Genomic DNA, 19,224 nt, shown 5'->3' with positions numbered 1-19,224 from the left:
ATATGTGAAGCATTAAGCTGTCATCGGAGTTTCTGATTTCTCCCATAATTCAACAGGAATCTGATAAGTTGAAGGCCGAAAAGCAGCTTGAAGTTTGTGGAAAAAGTAACAGATTTCAGCAGTTATGCGGATATTTGTTGAAGAAAGACTTGTATGTGTACCAAAGGTGTTCTTCAAGAATCATTGTTGAAATAATAAACCAAAAATGAAAGCACACACTTGCAGAGTAGAAATGGCCACCCCAGCGGTCTTATCACATAATTAGGATAGTAAAACTCTTTTGTTGATAACATGCCAGAAACTTTTCTAAAGGCTCTGAGTTACAGGTAATTCTTAAATCAAGAACCCAATCATTCGATTGAATTAAACAAAAGACACCAACCCAATAATCTGAGACATTGTTGCTGTTAAAGGGGAACTTTTTTACAATATTTAATATAAGTCTCAGGTGTCCCCAGAAGGAAGTTTCAGCTCAAAATACTCCACAGATCATTTACTATACCATGTTGTAAATTCCTCCTGAGTAGAAGGACAAACATGCTGTTTTCATGCATGTATCTTTAAATGCAAATGAGCTGCTGCTCCCCGCCCTGCTTTCCAGAAGAGGGCGGAGCCTTTACAGCTCGTGCCTTGGAGATTGATACTCTGCCAAAACCTAAAACATCTGTTTGGTTTTGATTATCATCTCTATCGCGGTCACGCTCATGTGACATTGCAGTTTTTCATCATCATGAAAGTTTATTAATAACTGCATGCGTTTTAAAGCCATATCATTCTAATCTTCGGATATATGGTTTTCTGAGCGCACGCACCCAAAGCACGCGCACAGAAAGCTGGATGTCAGAAGGAGCATCATGTGAGTTTTAAACTAAGTTCTCTTTCACGTTTTATTGCGCTTAAACTGTCAAATACATACAAGGTTATGTCAAAAACACACTAAGTTCACATAAACACCGTCGGTTATATCTGTGAACGTAAACAGCAGCAAGTAAAGAAATCACATGTATTAGATCTGGGTATTAAAGTGACAGCAGTAATATATGCTGTAATATGCTGTTAATATGACTCAAACAACAAAAGAAAAACAGAAAATTGCTCACTGCTTTAATAAGAATACATTTCTTACTGAATGCTGCTGTTAAATGCTCTGTCGAGGAGATAAACATGGTGGACTGTGTACAGCTCACTCAGGGCGGGGTTTATGCTAATAAGGCAGAGTCAGTCGTGGGCGGGGCCTATGCATTTGTGACATTACAATAGTTACAATCTGCAAATGGCTTGCTCTGAGACACTGCTTATGACTTATGGGGATTAAAAAAGAGGAGTGTGTGGATTTCTATCATTATAGGGTGGTTGTGCACACACCCTTGACACATTTAAGTTCAAACACCACAGAAAAAGTGAATTTTGCATAACAGGTTGGCATTAATGACATTATGACAACTCTAATCTCATTGAATAGCACATTGGCTGTACATAATAATACATTACCAGAACAAATTAGATGGGATAAGGAAAGATTACTGAAATATGTAGGGCAATGGTCTGGAATGGAACAAACTTTGGCACACTTGGTAAAATTCAGCTCATTGCTATTAAGAAATTTGTGAAATTAAAATGCACACACACACACACACACACACACACACACACACACACACACACACACACACACACACACACACACACACGCACACACGTTAAACTCAAGACCCCTTGGTTTCAGAGAGTACACTTTGCTCTGGCCAGACTGATTTAGAGGTGAGATAAAAAAAAAAAAAAAAAATGGTTCACTTCTTCCAACTGATACTTTTCAAATTGCCACTGGCCTACTTCTCTAATGGCAGTTTATTTAGTTCAGATCATATAAAGTTCACCACAAACTACACTGCTGTTGTGAAACTGCCAGACTGCCTGGTCGAGAGGGCAAACTTTCTTACTAACAGACTGATTGTCAAGTCAAGTCAAGTCAAGTTTATTTGTATAGCGCTTTTCACAATACAGATTGTATCAAAGCAGCTTCACAGTATTAAATTAAAATAATACAACAAAGTTTGTTTCAAGAGGAATTTATTGATTGATAAAATTAAATTAAATATCCCCAAAATATCCCCAACTGAGCAAGCCAAAGGCAACAGTGGCAAGGAACCGAAAAACTTCATCAAGTGACCTAATGGTGTCCTAAAACTCCATCAGGTGACCTAATGGAGAAAAAAAAACCTTGGGAGAACCCAGGCTCAGTCGGGGGCCAGTTCTCCTCTGGCATTTATGAGCTAGAGGCCGGATTGTAGTTTGAACTGTAGGATTATATGAATGCCTGGCTGAAGAGATGCGACTTTAATCTAGTTTTAAACTGGGAGAGCGAGTCTGAGCAACGAACAGTATCAGGAAGACTATTCCAGAGTTTTGGAGCCAAATGTGAGAATGCTCTCCCTCCTTTGGTGGTTCTGGATATCCTAGGTATGACCAAAAGAATTTAGTGATCTTAAAGAGCGCGATGGATTATAGGGCGATAGAAGATCCGTTAAATAGACTGGAGCTAAGCCGTTTAGGGCTTTATAGGTCAGTAGCAATACCTTGTAATTAATACGGAACTTTATAGGTAACCAATGCAGTGATGATAAAATCGGTGTTATATGATCATATTTTCTTGATCTAGTAAGAACTCTAGCGGCGGCATTTTGGACTAACTGTAGCTTGTTTATTGAGGATGCAGGACAACCAGCTAATAAAGCATTACAGTAATCCAGTCTCGAGGTCATGAATGCATGAACTAACTTTTCTGCATCAGAAACTGATAGCATATTACGTAGCTTAGCAATGTTTCTAAGGTGGAAAAAGGCTGTTTTTGTAACATATGAAATATGATTTTCAAAAGACAGGTTGCAATCGAGTATAACACCCAGGTCTTTTACTGTAGAGGATAAAGTAACAGGACATCCTATGATGTTAAAGTTGTATTGTGCGAGGTTTTGTGGGCGGTTTTTTTAACCGATAAGTATTACCTCTGTCTTGTCTGGATTTAATAAAAGAAAATTACGGGTCATCCAATCTTTTATATCTTTAACACACTCTGTCAATTTGGAAAATTTTGCGTTTTCATCTGGCCGTGATGAAATATATATTTGAGTGTCATCAGCATAACAATGGAAACTAATTCCATGTTTCCTTATAATATTTCCAATATTATATTATATAATATTGTGATTGTGACACAGAAGTTTGATTACAGAATAACACAAGCCCAAAGCAGTCAGTTCACCCTGTACTGACTTTGAATTTATGTTACATGAGAGCATGTGAGCGGAGTGGAGCGGGAGCGAGCGGGGAGCGTGAGCGGGCGGATCTTGGACAGAGCGCAGAGCGGCAATTTCAAAAGGACGGAGCGTCGCCCTATTTCCCGCTCCAATTCCGCTCCGCTCACGCCACGCATCAGTCAAAAAATGCGCCATGAAGAATACAAAACATATATAGGCATAGCCTAAGTCGCACTGGACTATAAGTCGCATATTTAGAAATTTATAAAAAAATAAATAAAATAAAAATGTTACAGATGGGACAGTTCTCCGTTACGGACGTGAGCGCTCTGACAGCGGCACTAAAAGACTGCTTTAAAACTTTCACTGAGACCTCAAACAGAAAGCACAAAGCCTGTCTTTAAATTTAATTTCGTTTTGTATTAATTGTATCTTAATTTTGATCAGTGTTTCATCAACCATTATTGTCTGGATTTAATAAATAAGTAAATATATTAGAAAATAGATAATCACGACACGAAGGCGCCGGCGGGTGAACCTGGAGTTTGTCTCATAAATGAACCGAAACTCAGCGTAGGCCTATAGCCTACTTGCCTGACAGACCTGAGACATAGGCTATATATAAAGCTTGAAATGTCTACTTTTAAACAGAACAATTCAAAACGAAAGAAAACAGACTGCTCTCTTATGTAATCCGTATGTGCATTTCTCTCTGGGGCGTTCAATACTGCGAAGATCGCGAGTCATCTTTCCAGCCGACACAGACATAAAAAAAATGGTTTATTAGTAAACAATTAAAATGTCTCCTGCTATATTTTACATATACATAATCATTCATTTTGCCGGTTCGTTGTGACAGCTTTTAGGTGCGTTATTGGCAGTGCCACCCAGGCCTACATGTTACATGAACGTATCAGCACCGAAAACATGGAGATTTTTTTCTTTTGAGGGCATTTTGTTTGTGTTCAGACTTTCTCAGTTGTCTTTAGGCGAGATGTTAGAGGACGCTGCTAATAAAGTTGCTAGTATATGGCCTACACATATTGGATTCACGTTTATTATTATAGGCTATTTTAAAAAAATACCCCATTTTTTATGCCGTTCGTATCATTTTATTTTGTTGTATTTATACGCCACACCTTGGCCGGTCCGTGAAAATATTGTCTGATATTAAACCGGTCCGTGACGCAAAAAAGGTTGGGGACCGCTACAAGTGATATACATGTAGATTTTTTTCCTTTTTTTGAGCGAGCGGGGGGCGATTTGAGTGGAGCGCGAAGCAAACTGCGTTGAGCGCTGAGCGAAAATGAGCGGAGCGGCCTGATGTAGCTTTGAGCGGGGGAGCGGAGGGGTGAACAGTTCCGTGAGCGATGAGCGGAGATTCTCACCGCTCCACTCCGCTCATATGCTCTCAAAATCTTAATAAAAAGGCTGAAATGTTTGTAACTGTGTAAACAAACTTAAATGGTTCCTATATGAATTTCTGTACAGAAATGCAATTCTTTTTATTATTATTCAGACATTTGCAATTTATGAATCAAGCATTTAATATTTAAGATATAATTATTAATTATAATATATTATATGAACATCAGGTTATTTTTTTATTGTTTTGGAGGATGAGCAGATAGTAAAAGCAGCCGTGAACTCTGTCAGTAAGCATGCCATGATGCACCTCATGAAGATTTAATGAAATTCTTCTTAATTTCAATTTCCTGACCTTACTAGTGAATCGAAAATAATCAAACAAGCACTTCAATAAATATATTAATCATTTATTACTTCTCCTATTTGTACAAAAGGGGCATTTTTTTTATTCTTAGTAAACTTTTCATTTCACATTGGTTGTGAACAACACAAGTACAGAGTCATATCAAGAGTATAAAATAAATGGATATAAGGGAGATCATTTTTTGAGGCACATTTTACGAATATTTTCCACTTAGAGGAAAATCTGGCATTTAAACTGGTAAACAATAATGTTTAGTCCCCTAACACCACCAATCATGTGACTGATGCACAGGAAATGATGCAATACAGGGGTACATTAACATGCACTGAACATAGTCATGTTTATACACGTCAACAAAAAGTTTTGAACAGGTATGTAATGTATAAATACACACTGCAAATTGGTTTAAAATCAATTAAGGTTTAATACTCTAGCAGAATGAACAACTGTATTTCTTACAATTTTTTAAAGAATTAAATTGGAACTTCCGAGCCCACTTAGAAAATGACATTGAGATTTATTAGCCCATTGTATAGAACACATTCCTGGGAACAATAAGATACTACAAACTCTTCCTGATGGTGTTGTATGTAGAGCACAGGGCACTGCGTGCAGCCTATGACACACTTTCAGTCCAACAATCACATTCAGCCTCAAGGCACTGTGATACAATCATTTACATATGTGTAATTTTAAGCTAGTTACTGTACTATTAAAAAGTAAACCCATTCATTTTCCAAAACCCTTGTCCTATGTGGGGTCAAGGGAATACTGGAGCCAAAGAGCCAGACAATGGTGTAACCGCAATTTTAGGTTCAAAAGATATGAATACATGTCTAATTTTTATTATTTTGATAACATCTGACCAATAGGTGGCGCAGACCTGAAATATCTCAAGTACCATAATGTCTCAATAGCTATGTTTCCATCCAAAGTTGGGAATTTACCTTATGCGTAAATTCCCAATATATAACATAGGTTTTTGAAATCAAAATGGCATCTGAAACATCATTATTGTCTTAAGAACTTTACAAGTCATTGTCGACCCAGGCTTGAAAATTGACCTAAATTTAAGACACTTAATAGCTAATACATTGAGTATTACACTGTTTTAAACTGGACTTCAAACCCAGTCCATTTGACACTGACTTGCTTCATCAAATGCAAATTTTCTAAATTTTGCATAAATAAAAAAAAAAGGTCCATTCTCAATAGTGTAGCGATATATGAAACACAGCCCACACAGAAGTCACTTTTTAAGAAGTTTTCTGTTGGTCATTGTGGGAATTCGTGTGACCAACTTGAACCCACTATGAAATCTGTGTGGGGAGATTTTTCATAAATATGCGCAATTCCTGATTCGCAATCTGCCATCAATATCTGCAGAATAATGCTAAATGTGACCACACCTTGAGTCAACAATCTGCACAGTAAAATGATAAAAATAACACATAAAATTAACAAATTTCATACAGAATAAATGAAGTTGGCTATATCAATCATGCACCATTGAAATGACGTTCAATAAAGGAATGCAAAAATGTTGTGGCACATATTAAGACGGACAAGGCTCAAGGCAAAGTGGCATGTGTGACGTTAAACATCTCTAATATGTATTTCGACATTGTAAACTAAATAAAGTAAACTTTACATTCAAACTTGTAATACATCCAGTAAAGTCTTCCCTATCCCATTATGTACAGCACATAAATACATTTATACACGGCCTCAAAACTCTTGTTGCATCATGTTTATAGATGTGGTGACAAATCTCTATGAAGTCAAACAAACCAAATACAAACCCTTTCTAAAAACAATCCAACCTGTGTGCGTTTGGAAAAGGCACACGAGCTGCAGGTTCAACTCAGAACCTGAGTGCGGCTGAGTCGCTTGTATTGTAGTCGGTCGTAGGAGCAACAAGGAGTTTCAGGAGGTGCTACTTCTCTTCCTGGTTCGGGGTTTTCTCTGCATCACCTCCTCCTCTTGATCGCTCTCACACTCTCTTTCGAACATGGCCACCGTGCGCCCTACGTAGCCCATCTTGGGTTTGTCCTGTAAACCCAGACAAAGATAATATGCATTCGTAAAACGGTATTCGACAGATACCAATGTGACAGAGTATGTGATCTTAGAGAGGACAATAGAGGGACACTCTTGTGATTTAACAGGTCATATTACTACATGGAGACTGCTGGACCTACTGGAACCAGACAATTATCTTTATTGGAAATGTTTAACAGAGTATAATTGAGCCAGGCTCATGCATTACCTGTGGTTTGGGCTGACCTTTCTTCATCATGCGTGTCAAGTGGTTGCAGAGGGCCACGATTCTGAAAGAAAGCTATTAGAGAACAGGGAGAAAATTTAATTAAATTTTAGACTAAACACTATAGTTCAAAAGTTTGGGGTCAGTAAAGTAGTGCAGTAAAGACATTTATGATGTTACAAAAGATTTCTAATCCAAATAAATGCTGTTCTTTTAAACGTTCAATTTAACGAATCCTGGAAAACAGTTTACACAAAGATATTAAGCAGCACAACTGTTTTCAACACTGTTTTTAAGCATCAAATCAGCTTATTAGAATGATTTCTGTAAGGTCCTTGTGACACTGAAGACTGAAGTAATGATGCTGAAAATTCAGCTTTACCATCACTGGAAAAATAGAAAACAGATATTTTAAATTTACATTACTGTTTGTACTGTATTTTTGATCAAATAAAGCTTTTCAAGCTTTTTTACAGTTATCGAGGTTGAGCCAAAAACCTAGGAGTAGTTCGCAAAAGTTGTTTTTTAAATAATCTCCAATATTTAACGAACGATTTGATTGACATTGGCGGTCCTAGAGGCAAAGTTGCTGAGAATGAGAAGTTCTACTATGCGATATGAATTTCATAGGCGTGTGCGAAAAATCGTGTGGTATACAATCCTTTACGCACGTGAAAAACACTAAGGCACCTCTAGGGCCGTGAGTCAAACAGGCCCAAACAGGTTTCGTTTCGATCAGCCTCCGTTTACCTTGTCTGATAGCTGCTCTAACTTCATTGGCCACCGCTGACTGTGTTTTTCAAGATACACGAATGTCATCAAAGTCAGTCTTAGCACCTTGGACGAAGACACTGCATACCAATTTTTAAGTCAATCAGATTTAGGGTTGTGTAGTTATAGCCATTTTAATGTTTTTTCCATGTTATAGCACCACCAAGTGGCCAGTCGCTTGCATACTTTTTCACACGACAACAGAATGAGCTCTTACATATGTGCGCCGAGTTTGGTGAAAATATATCATTCCGTTCATGAGTTATAGCCAATTTAGTAAAAGTGGCTCCTCCCACTTCGAACATTATGAGCGTTATTTTTGTACTTTTCACCCCTGTGTCTATACAGGTGGAGCTGTGGGAAGGTGGAGGGTTTTTAAAAGCACGCTGCAACTGCTACAGCAAATGCTGGCCAAGTACTTGAAGGTTGAGCAGCGAGCTCATTGACAGCTGATACAGCAGGAACCAATCAGCTGTCCCAACAGGGTTGAACAGAAAGTGCAGAGACATACAGTATACAAGTATTGGTAAAAATGTATTGTGGAAACATACAGCACCATTTCCATATCTAAAACTATGTAAAACTCCTACCTGCCACCTCCTCCGAACATATTGTCTCCTGAAGTTCTCAATGTTCACCACAGATTGTCGTCGCACCAAGGCTTGTCGTGGGTTTATGGGCTAAAGGAAAGACAATGACATTGTCGTTACCATTCAATATACTGTAAGTCTTTGGATTTCCCTATTTTATCAACTACCAGGTGAAACATCTCAAGTCAGGCTGCCTCTCCACGCAATTTGGGGTATCACTCATGTCTGTAGCACAAACTGTTACAGAAGTTCACTATTTTGGGTTAGGGCTTTGTTCAAATCGCTAGCCCAAAGCTTGAGCAATGGTAAAAGTGATGCCTTAGCAATTGCACATGACTGCACACGTTCCAAGAAGTACACACCCCTGAGGGACTGAATACACTTCATCTCCCTCTATCCCACAATGCACCATGGCCAGCTGAAGGACTAATGATCAGTGTGAGGTATTTAATCATCATTCCAGTGCTTTATTCAGTGTAGAAAGAAATGACATCTGTCATGACATGCTGAAGAAAACATCCATGTGCTGACATTCACAAATCAATGCACATCACATATTACAAACATTACTTTTTGAATTAAATTAAAGTAGAAAGCAACAGGAATATACAATAAATTACATGTGCAAGAAAGAAAAGTCAGTTTAGTAAATGTAAAATTAAAACTGGCAATGAGAATGTAATGTTTCTCAAAGTACTTCAAATAGGTGCATTTACAAATAAATTAGAGAACTTAAAAGTATTTATAAGAGAGAGAAAAACAAAGCAAGTAAAAAATGTTGGCCAAAATCAAAAGTATGGCCCCTGTAAACAACAGAAAAACAACCCATGCATAAAGATGACAAAAGGAATGAAATCATAAAGGCTGACATCATCTCAACTGTTGGCTCTTGCCTTTAAAAAACATTCAAAAACATTTTTATGGATGTTTGATCAGTATTGGACCATAAATTAAAAAAAAAACTTTAATACTGACAAAAACCATATTGGGGAATACGTTAAATTCAAAAGTATGCTCTTGAATATACAAAACAAGCAAGTAATAAATAAACAGCAAAATGTATGCAAAACTGACTTTAAAATTTAGTGTTTTGCATGAAAACTGTTTTGTTGAGATAATGATCTTTAATTGTTAGTTTAAGTCTTGTGATATAAACCTTGCCAAGCCTGGCTCATGAATAATAATAAGGTGACAATATTCGATGCGTTATTCGAACTGGGAACTTGAAGCTTGCACATTCATCCATTTCACTGCCAAACCTTATTTTGCTTGGTCTTGTTTTTTCATTTTCTTTCTTTTCACAAAAACTAAACACTTGAAATATAATCATATTCCAAAAAGTGCAGGACCGGTTAGGAATTTCATAAAGTGGATAATACATGCCATCCAGAATAATAAAAGGTTGCTACGCCATAGTCCTTAGACGTTTTAAACCGTATTAGCCTAGCTCATGAATATTAAATAGGTCACAAAGGTCGTTAACCCAAAAATGTCATATTTACTTACCCTCATGTCATTTAAAATCTGTATGACTTTCTCTCTTCTGTGGAATACATAAAAAGATATTTTGAAGACTGTTGGTAGCCAAGCATTTTTGGTAACCATTTACTTTCATTGTATGGACAAAAAAACCTGAGACATTTCTCAAAATATCTTCTTCTGTGTTCCACCCAAGAAAGTCATACTGGTTTGGAACAACATGAGGGTGAGTAAATCATGACAAAATTAGATCTTTAAAATATTACTATTGCCCAAAATGTGAGGGGACAAAATTATACATTTCTTTCACAGTGGTTGCGACTCCACCATCTACGCCACTGACTACACATCCCGCAACTCTCCTAATCCCAGTGTATTACAACTGCATTCTAATCTCTTTTAGCTAGACTGTCGGGTTGTGCTCGAGGACATAGTTCGCCCCCACAGGCCCTGCTCAACAGCTCCTTCAGGGCCTTGTTCACCTCATTGTTCAGTGCTGAGTTAGAACCCAAGCCCCTGTTCTCTGCCTCTCCGTTTAGTGAACCCATAACCTCCTGCAACCAGCGTAGTTCTGCGTTCAGCTCCTGTCTGACGGAGCTCAGGTGCTCTTCTCTAGTCAGGTATCGTCTGTCAATGCTGGCTAAGTTGCCATCGGTTGTCTTCAAGTCCTCCTGGAGGCCTTTCTTCAACGCCTCCACTTTGCGAAACTCATAGCGCACCTGCGAGATCTCCTGCCGGATGGTCTCACTTTCCTCTTTATACCAAGTTTCCTTCTCGCTGTAGATGGAAAGAAGAGCCTCAATGTCATCCTGAAGGGATTCACGCTTCTGAGCCACATTTTCGAGACCCATTTCCACCAACGAGATGTCCTCCAGAACGTTGGCGAAACGCTCAAAGTTGACATAGGTGTTGTTGGGTGGCATGCTGGAATGGGATTGAATGGTGTACTCTTTCAGGCGTTTGGTCTTCAGCTGCTGTGATTCCACTTTCTCTTGCGCCTCTAGGGTGGCGCTGCTGTCCTCCGGCTGTTCGTGGGTCTTCGCATAGAGAAATTAGGAGGAAGAATGAGTGAGAAACTAGTTTGCTTTTTCACCAGGGAGTCAAAGCACTCAACTCACGCACGGGTAAACAGCAGACCCAGGCAGGAAGAAGGATCTTGGATCAAAGGGACGGTGGTGTTAGGATGAGGAGAACAGCATGGTACACACTGGATTGAGTCGTCTCTACAGTCCAATCATTGATTAGAAGAATTCATCGACATGCGATTGCTTCCATGATGAAGACTTGCATGCATACGTGCATCTAGTAGTTGGCCAAAAAGGTAATACCAGAATACCTGGATAGTTCTCCCAAAAATGAAAATTCAAGCATCATTTTCTCACCCTCGTGTCGTTCCAGGTTTTTTAAAGGATTTTTTAGGTCCAAAACAACATTGGACCCCACTGACTTTTATTGTATGGACAAAACAAACTTTTATTGTATGGACAAAACAAAGATTGAGACATTTTTCAAAATATCTTCTTTTGAATTCAAATACAAAAGAAAGTAAGCCCAACTGGTTTGGAACGGCATGAGTGTGAGTAAATGATGACAGAATGTTGTTTATTGGTTGAACTATCACTTCAATTGCACAATTCAGAGCGTGGCATATGTGATATAGCACGTTTACAGGAAGTTTGTCATATGTATCGTTGTTAATGATGTGCGTACAACCAAGGTGAGTTCACTCTAAACATCAGAGCAAAGTTCAACACTCGCATATGTGATAATGCCAGTAAGAAGCTATCATTTCACATAAGCCGCACAAGCGTAGATAAATATGCTTTCAATTTTCAAGTTGTTACCTTAATCCAGGGGTGATTGAGTGCGTCTTGTATCTTAAGCCTCTTTCTGCAAAGAAAACAAAGACAAAGAAAACTGAAGGTAAACGCAAAAGAACAACTTAAAGAGAGAAAAAAGAAAAGAAGTCAAGTCAAGTCCAAGTTTAACACAACCATAGTAGATCCAAAGTGCTTTACAATACAATAAAAATCAGAATTTAAGAGAAAAAAGGAGTAGAAAAAAGACAGAAATGGAGATAAAAATCAAGAATCAAAATCAATCAAAATGTATACATACATACATAACGTAGAACACCAGCTATTTAAAATACACACTGTACACAGCATCTCTCGAATGCTACAGAATAAAAATAAGTCTTTAAACTGGATTTAAAGCATCCAGTGATGGAGAGGCCCTGATGTTCAAAGGTAGAATGTTCCAGAGCTTTGGGGCAACTACAGAGAAAGCTTGATCACCTTTTGTTTTACAACGAGAAAGTGGGACCAATAAAAGTAACTGATCACAAGATCTTAGTGACCTAGAGGCTGTGTATAGCCTATAATAAGATCACAAATATAATCCGGGGCCGAATTGTGCAGTGCCTTGTATGTGAAAAGAAGGATCTTTAAGTCGGCTCTAAATTCCATTGGTAGCCAATGCAATGAGGCAAGCACAGGGGAGATATGATCCCTTTTCTTGGTTCCTGTTAACAATCTGGCTGCTGAATTTTTAACCATCTGTAACTGAGACAGTGTAGATTGAGGTAGGTCAGCGTACAGAGAGTTACAGTAATCCAATCGAGAGTAAATTGGTGCATGAATCACAATTCAAATCAAAGTCAAGGTCTTTCCTAGAAAGAAAGTGTTTCACTTTTGCTACAGTTCTGAGTTGAAAGAAGCTACTGGCTTGTCAAATTGGAGAAGAGGCTCCAAAATAGACTATGATTGTGTAGGTTGTTACTTAAGGAACCTAACTGTGTTTTAATGGAGTTGTTGGTAGCAGCAGGACCTAGTAAAAGCACTTCGGTTTTGTTTTCATTCAGTTGCAGTGAGTTATTTGTCATCCAGGTCTTGACTTCATTGAGGCATGCGAAGAGATGATCTAATGAAAAGTAATTTCCTGGTTTGATTGGAAGATATAGTTGGAGGTCGTCAGAGTAACAATGATAATTTATGTTATGTTTCTGGAATATTGAGCCTAAAGGAAGCATGTAGAGGGAAAACAAAAGAGGGTCAAGAATAGATCCCTGTGGAACACCACAATGGATAGGCGCAGAGAGGGAAGTAAATGACCCGATATTTACAGAGAATGTCCTCCCCTTTAAGTATGAGGAGAACCACTGTAAAGCTAGGCCCTGGAATCCAACAACAGACTCAAGTCATTTCAAGTGGAGTTGAAAGTTTCAACCAGTTGTTCAGTGTTCATACAGGATGAAAAAGAGACATTAGAATTTGAAAGGAACTTGAAATAAGAATTCAAGAGCAGTAGTAGCATGAAAGGCACAAAAGTAATGTACAGGCTGAGAAAGGATAGGCTGATCATATGAAATAACAGGCTCAAACATGATCAGAAGTGCCAGCATCAAATACTTCACAGATATGTACAGAGAAACCACGAGACAAAACAAGATCCAGTTTATGGCCTAAATTATGTGTAGGGCTGGAGACCGACTGTACAAAATTAAGTGAGTCCATAAGGCTTAAAAAGAAGGTAGAAACTTCACTTTGACTCATAGCAAGTCTACTTAGCTGTAGTAAACACTAGATCTGTAGGATGCCACCATAGAATATAATACAGAACTGGTATGAGGCATCATTTAACATTAACCTGACAGTAATGAAAACATTGTTGCATAAATATATTCAAAGACAAACTTAACTACAAAAATATTAGATTTAATCACAAAAACAGCCCTTCTAAAAAAAAGAAAAAACAATTCTCCAAAAAAGCCCCAAAGTCACACTGAAGCCTTTACTGTTGTTTCTCTTTATGGTTGAATCGTGTTTTGAACTCTCACCTTGTATCTTTCACCAGCAGCTCTTTGATGAAGCTTTTGGCCAGTTCACTTGTGTTGCCGAAAAACTCCTCATCAAATTCAAAGTTAACAGCTGATATGTTTGCAAGAGTTTCCTGTTTGGAGTCGCCCAGGAATGGCGAAGCCCCACTTAATCTGAAAAAGAAAGACAAATGCTTGACCTATGTACAAGCACATTCGAAAATTCCTGTTAATTAATTCCTGAAACTGATCCGACAGTGGAATCCAAACACATGCAGGAGTTTACGCATCAGACAGCTGTTAAGTGCTGTAATTATGTTCACAATGGTGATGGGTGGAACAGTTTGGGTGTCGCTGTCTGATGGCCCAAGGCTCAACCTGTCATTCATTATTCACTTTTCTGGTATATCGATATATTTGTTTACCTCTATCATTCTCAATCAATATGAGCTTGTGAACTGTTAATTCTATGAGCTTGTGAATATATGAGCTTGTGAACTGTGAATACAGCTTTGCCATCACAGGAATAAATTATATTTTGAAATATAATTGGATATTGTTTGTTCTCCTATATAAAAATTTAGCATGATCTAAATTTATAATGCAAAATATATATTTTTTTAATTCTATAAAATTATTGTTAGATTTGTTAATCTAAACAAAAATTCCCAACAAACTGAGTATAAACTGGTATACTGGGTGCGTTCAGATATTAATCCGATCATGTTCACAACTCACATGGGCATGGGTGTAACATTAAGGGTGTTATAGTTTGATATGTGAAAGGCCCATTATGAGAACCTCTCATTCCTTATTCATTGGTGTGGTTCATCAATACATCTGTTCAGCATGTGACCTGTTAATTCCATGTGTATGGAACTCCATGTAATCTGTCTATCATTCTGTCTATCATTCATACTCACAGGATGTATGTGATGACTCCGATGGTCCTGGAGGAAACAGAGGGACGGAAGAGAGCACATGGTTAAGCCATAGCCGAGCTTTGACGCTTGCTGTTTGTAAAGTACAAAGCGTGATCTGCTAAAAAGTTCTCACCACATGTCGGCCTCTAATCCCAGCTGCTCATAGTTGACTATCTCTGGAGCTGAAAATAAACCAGGTTAGGAGCATTAGCTACATTTGATTCAAAACAACAATGTAAGATGTCCAAAGATGGTAGAGAATTCCAGAAGCATCTGACCCATCAGTGTCATCCAAGACAATGAATCACTCACTTAGCATTTTACATCATGAACTTTTGAACTTACCAACAAATTCTGGAGTCCCAAAAATGTTTTTGAACTCTACTCCGTCTTTGATCCTATGCGCCAAACCAAAGTCGATAAGCTTGATCCGCGGCAGTTGGATGTTGTTATCCAGCAACATGATGTTCTCAGGCTGAAAAACAATTAAATTACCCATTAAAACCATAAACAGTCAAAAACTTAAATCAATTGGCAGCTATGTTTCCACTGACATTATGGGTCTGACCGTCCAGCGCTGAACCTGTCATTCATTATTCAGTTTGTTCTACTATATTATAATTTTACATGATCAATACTTCTTAATAAAGAAGTTAAGGGAAAAAAAATATCTCAATTTTAAAATCAAGTGGGAAACATTTGTCTTCAGTTCTATCTAGAGAAAATGAGAGAGAAAAAAAATTGAATTGAAAAAAGTGAAACTGGAACATCTTGAGTTCACAAAGAACATTATAGCCTGATAGCTAATATTGAAGATGAGTCTTGCTAACCTTTCTGCTAAGCCTGGCAGAAAATACAGGCTAGTTTAGTGCACCATGTTTTTGTATTATTCATGGCTATGAAAACAACAGTGGAGATACACAAGCTTTCCATTTTCAAGTCCATAAATGGTATTTGTCGTGTGTTTACGGCTAATCAGTGTTAACCTCCACCTCAGCAGTATGCATGCTGATGAAGTGGCTGAATGTTTCATGTAATTCTGAGGGACGTTGCGTGGGACTCAACACCTGTCATGTTCCTGTATTAATGCCTCAAGAGGTGAAAAGAGGCATCCAGCTGACTTCAAGTGCGGAGGAGGACGTACACTATGTTCCCTCAGGAATTGTGCCATGTTTAGGATGTACAAGTAGGGATATTTGATTGTCAATGTAAAAAGAAAGTAATCTTAAATCTTTGAATTTGGCTGCTAGCTAAAATAGCTATTTTTAATAATAATTTTTACGTGAGCATGGCACAAGTCTTTGTTTACATACCAGTTAGAATGTGTTGTTTGGAGCGAGAACGCAAGTCATGCCAAGCTAATATCTTTTTGATTGGGATTCTTTGGGAGTTATGCTAAGCTAAGATAATATAAAGTGACCTAATTAGTCTCTGGCTATACTTCCTAGTTATCTGAATTAAGCTGTTAGCTAAAATAACATTTTCAAAGAACAATTCTTTTGTGAGCATGGTTCGTTTTGTCAGCGGTTAGCATATGTTCATTGGTGTAAGCGAGATAGTTATGCAAAGCTAATATCTTTGAGTGAGAGTCTTTGGGAGTAAATGAGTGTTCGTACCAAGATGAGTATTCAATGAAAAATTCAGTGCGATAAAAATTTGAATTCTAATGAACGCTGTTAATGCATCTGTTCAGATCAACACAAACATGCTTGATTTTTTTACAGAGAGGTGTTTTAATATCAAATTTTCTACACTACTACGAAGAAAACATGTCCAGAGCATGACTTGATGTCACTAAACTATTTTACTAAGCAAGAGTGAATAACAGAGGAAGATTCCAGACCCACCCATCTTTCCCTGTACTCTTTCATTAGGCGTGAGCATGGCATGGTGTGTCAATTTGTCAAAAGAGCAGTAAGCATGTTGTTTTGAACAAGAAAAGAAGTTGTGCTAAGCTAATATCTTTTTAAATGAAAGAATTTGGTAGTTATGCTAAGCTGAGATAAGCTAATATCCAGTGACCTAATTAGTAACTTTGTAACTTCCAAAGTCACTGAATTAAGCTGTTAGCTAAAATAGCTATCTTTATGAACAATTCTTTTGCGTGCATCACACTGTACGTTTTGTTTACAAAGCAGTTAGCATGTGTTGTTTTGAACAAGAAACTGAGTTATGCTAAGCTAATTGATTGATAAACACCACAGTGAACACAAAATCTGAACAGCTGTTTGAAAGCATGCAAATACACTTTGACTTCCATGACAAGTAGGGTGACCACCATCAAACAAACCAAATGTGGGACGATTACTAGGTTTGTGTGGGACAATGTGGGACATGTTTTCAAAACTAAAACATAAACTGAAACTGTTATATAATGTCTATCTAACTTAATAAAAACATGTGAATTCAGCTGATAAAAATACCATGTTCTTTAGTCCCTTCCAGAAAACACCATTACATCACAATGTAACATGTCTTTATTTTACATGTCATTTAAATTCAACATTTCTCTTTTTTGTTGTCATTATGTCGCCTTGTAAAATTTTAATTTACCGAATTTTTCTGACAGGAAACACATGGAACGGGGGGTCATTGGATGCAAATTCACTTTTATATGGTGTTTGCAGTGTGTGGACACAACCACCATACAATGAAAACGGGTCAAGGGTCATGCACCGAAACGGGTCGCTGTGAAAAGAGCTGTTTTTGAGGAGGTAAAAAGGGTGTTGTTTTACACAACCATTGAGAAATTTTAACCAAAGTATGTTACAAACTTTACATGAAGACCCTAAAGAATCATACCAACTTGGGCATCCGATTACCCCTTTAAAAAGGCACAAGAACGCATGCACGTTTTCTTAATTTGATAATTAAAAACCAACAGACTGTTTAAAATGCGGGACATTTTCTCAATATGCGACGTGCTTGACAAGAGGTGAAAATGCTGTGCGGTACAACGCAAAGCAGGACAGGTGGTCACCCTAATGACAAGTGGGTGTCAGAAATGTAAAGTTACGTAGCATTTGCGTCCCAGAGTAACCAGGATATTCTGCTTTTCTAAAAGCGCCATCTACTGTCAGAGAGTGAATCTGCATTTTCATTCAGCCAATCTGCTGGGTTTTACGCATTGGTCTGAACAGGCCTTTATGCTAAGCGATATCCAGTGATCTACTGTAATTAGTCACTGGCTACTTCCTAAATCTCAAAATTTTGCTGCTAGCTAAATTAGCTATTTTTATTGCAATTCTTTTGTGAGCATTGCACGGAACGGCATGTTTTGTTTGCATAGCAGTTAGCATGTGTTGACTGGAGCAAGAGATGGAGTTTGCCAAAGTAATATATTTTGAGTGTCTCTGTCTGCCCTTGTAGAGCTCAAGCGTGTGCTGGCGACTGTGAAGACGTAGCACTTGGAAAAACAGGATGGAGATTATCGCAGGGAACAGCGTGGGTGACATGTCTCATCATGTGCCGCTGATAACCTTGATGTGTTAGAATGTCTGGATCTGGGCCAGGCTGGACGAGGAACACATGTGAATGGGGTTCAAACACACGTACGCTCTCAGTCCATGATGGGACGGTGTTCGCCACAGTGATTAGTTAGAGCTGTCATTAGCAGAGGAAGCTGTTTATAAGCTGAAATGGTGAAAGGAAGGAATTTACAGATGGTTGACAGAAATGGGGTCATGTATGCATTCCCAAGAAACAGTACAATAGCAGGTCTTAGAAAAGTGAATAGCTATTTTGTCATGCAAAGTTTCAGGTGTTGCCATGCAACAGACCCGATTGTTCTTCAGTAAAGGCCAATTCACCTCTGCTTGAGGAAGAGCTATACTGTTGCCATGGCAACCATTATAGCTATTTCTCGCCTCCACAACCAAGCCATTTATAGGAAACTATACGACCGACTTAAAGATCTCCGAGACAGCCGTGGACAAAACTTGTTTTGTACCTTCAGGTCAAAATGTGCAATTTTCTTGGAGTGCAGGTACTGAACTCCATTGAGAATCTGTTTGATGAATTCTGTGGCTTCCTCTTCACTCAGCGACTCCTTCTGAGCCAGGAAGTCGAAGAGCTCACCTCCTGAAACACTGAGAAAAAAAAGAGTAAGGTGGTTAGAAGTGGCTTACTCATATACCATGCTAACCAGTAGAGTGACAAACATTCAAAGATGAATCGTCAAACAAGTCCAGCCACATAAGAAGCTGACTATCTATCCATCCATCCATCCATCCATCCATCCATCCATCCATCCCTGTTGCATTTTTCCATTTCTAAAATTGTACATCATTTGTCTATATCAATGTTATTATGTTAGTTTAATTATGTTAGTTGAGGGAAAAATTATCTCAAACCTACAACCATTGTTATAAAACATTATAACAATCTATA

At 38.1% G+C, this 19,224-nt stretch overlaps 2 protein-coding genes across 2 annotated transcripts in view; both read right to left on the bottom strand.

Annotated features, from left to right (window-relative positions):
• Positions 1 to 5,016: 5,016 nt before the first annotated feature.
• dapk2b (death-associated protein kinase 2b) overlaps positions 5,017 to 19,224 on the bottom strand; it is a 33,847-nt gene continuing 19,639 nt past the window's right edge. The window contains exons 4-12 of the mRNA XM_082159336.1: positions 18,785 to 18,923; positions 15,181 to 15,310; positions 14,969 to 15,017; positions 14,836 to 14,862; positions 13,934 to 14,086; positions 11,940 to 11,985; positions 8,617 to 8,706; positions 7,259 to 7,330; positions 5,017 to 7,041 (exon numbers count right to left, since the gene is read on the bottom strand). Of these exons, the coding sequence (XP_082015462.1) occupies positions 6,916 to 7,041; positions 7,259 to 7,330; positions 8,617 to 8,706; positions 11,940 to 11,985; positions 13,934 to 14,086; positions 14,836 to 14,862; positions 14,969 to 15,017; positions 15,181 to 15,310; positions 18,785 to 18,923 (832 nt within the window). The 3' untranslated portion in view covers positions 5,017 to 6,915. The remainder of the gene's footprint in view (positions 7,042 to 7,258; positions 7,331 to 8,616; positions 8,707 to 11,939; positions 11,986 to 13,933; positions 14,087 to 14,835; positions 14,863 to 14,968; positions 15,018 to 15,180; positions 15,311 to 18,784; positions 18,924 to 19,224) is intronic.
• On the bottom strand, positions 8,713 to 11,933 carry LOC309490271 (death-associated protein kinase 3-like). The gene has a single exon (XM_082159356.1). It carries the CDS (start codon positions 11,016 to 11,018, stop codon positions 10,485 to 10,487), a length of 534 nt encoding a protein of 177 aa, XP_082015482.1. The 5' UTR covers positions 11,019 to 11,933; the 3' UTR covers positions 8,713 to 10,484.

The sequence above is a fragment of the Leuciscus leuciscus genome (genome assembly GCF_965113295.1).
Source record: "Leuciscus leuciscus genome assembly, chromosome: 25".
Taxonomy (NCBI): domain Eukaryota; kingdom Metazoa; phylum Chordata; class Actinopteri; order Cypriniformes; family Leuciscidae; genus Leuciscus; species Leuciscus leuciscus.
This window is presented reverse-complemented; position numbering and strand designations above follow the sequence as displayed.

What these genes read in the sequence shown, in the direction of transcription:
- LOC309490271 (XM_082159356.1), bottom strand. Translation starts at nt 11,018, where the DNA reads ATGCCACCCAACAACACCTATGTCAACTTTGAGCGTTTCGCCAACGTT.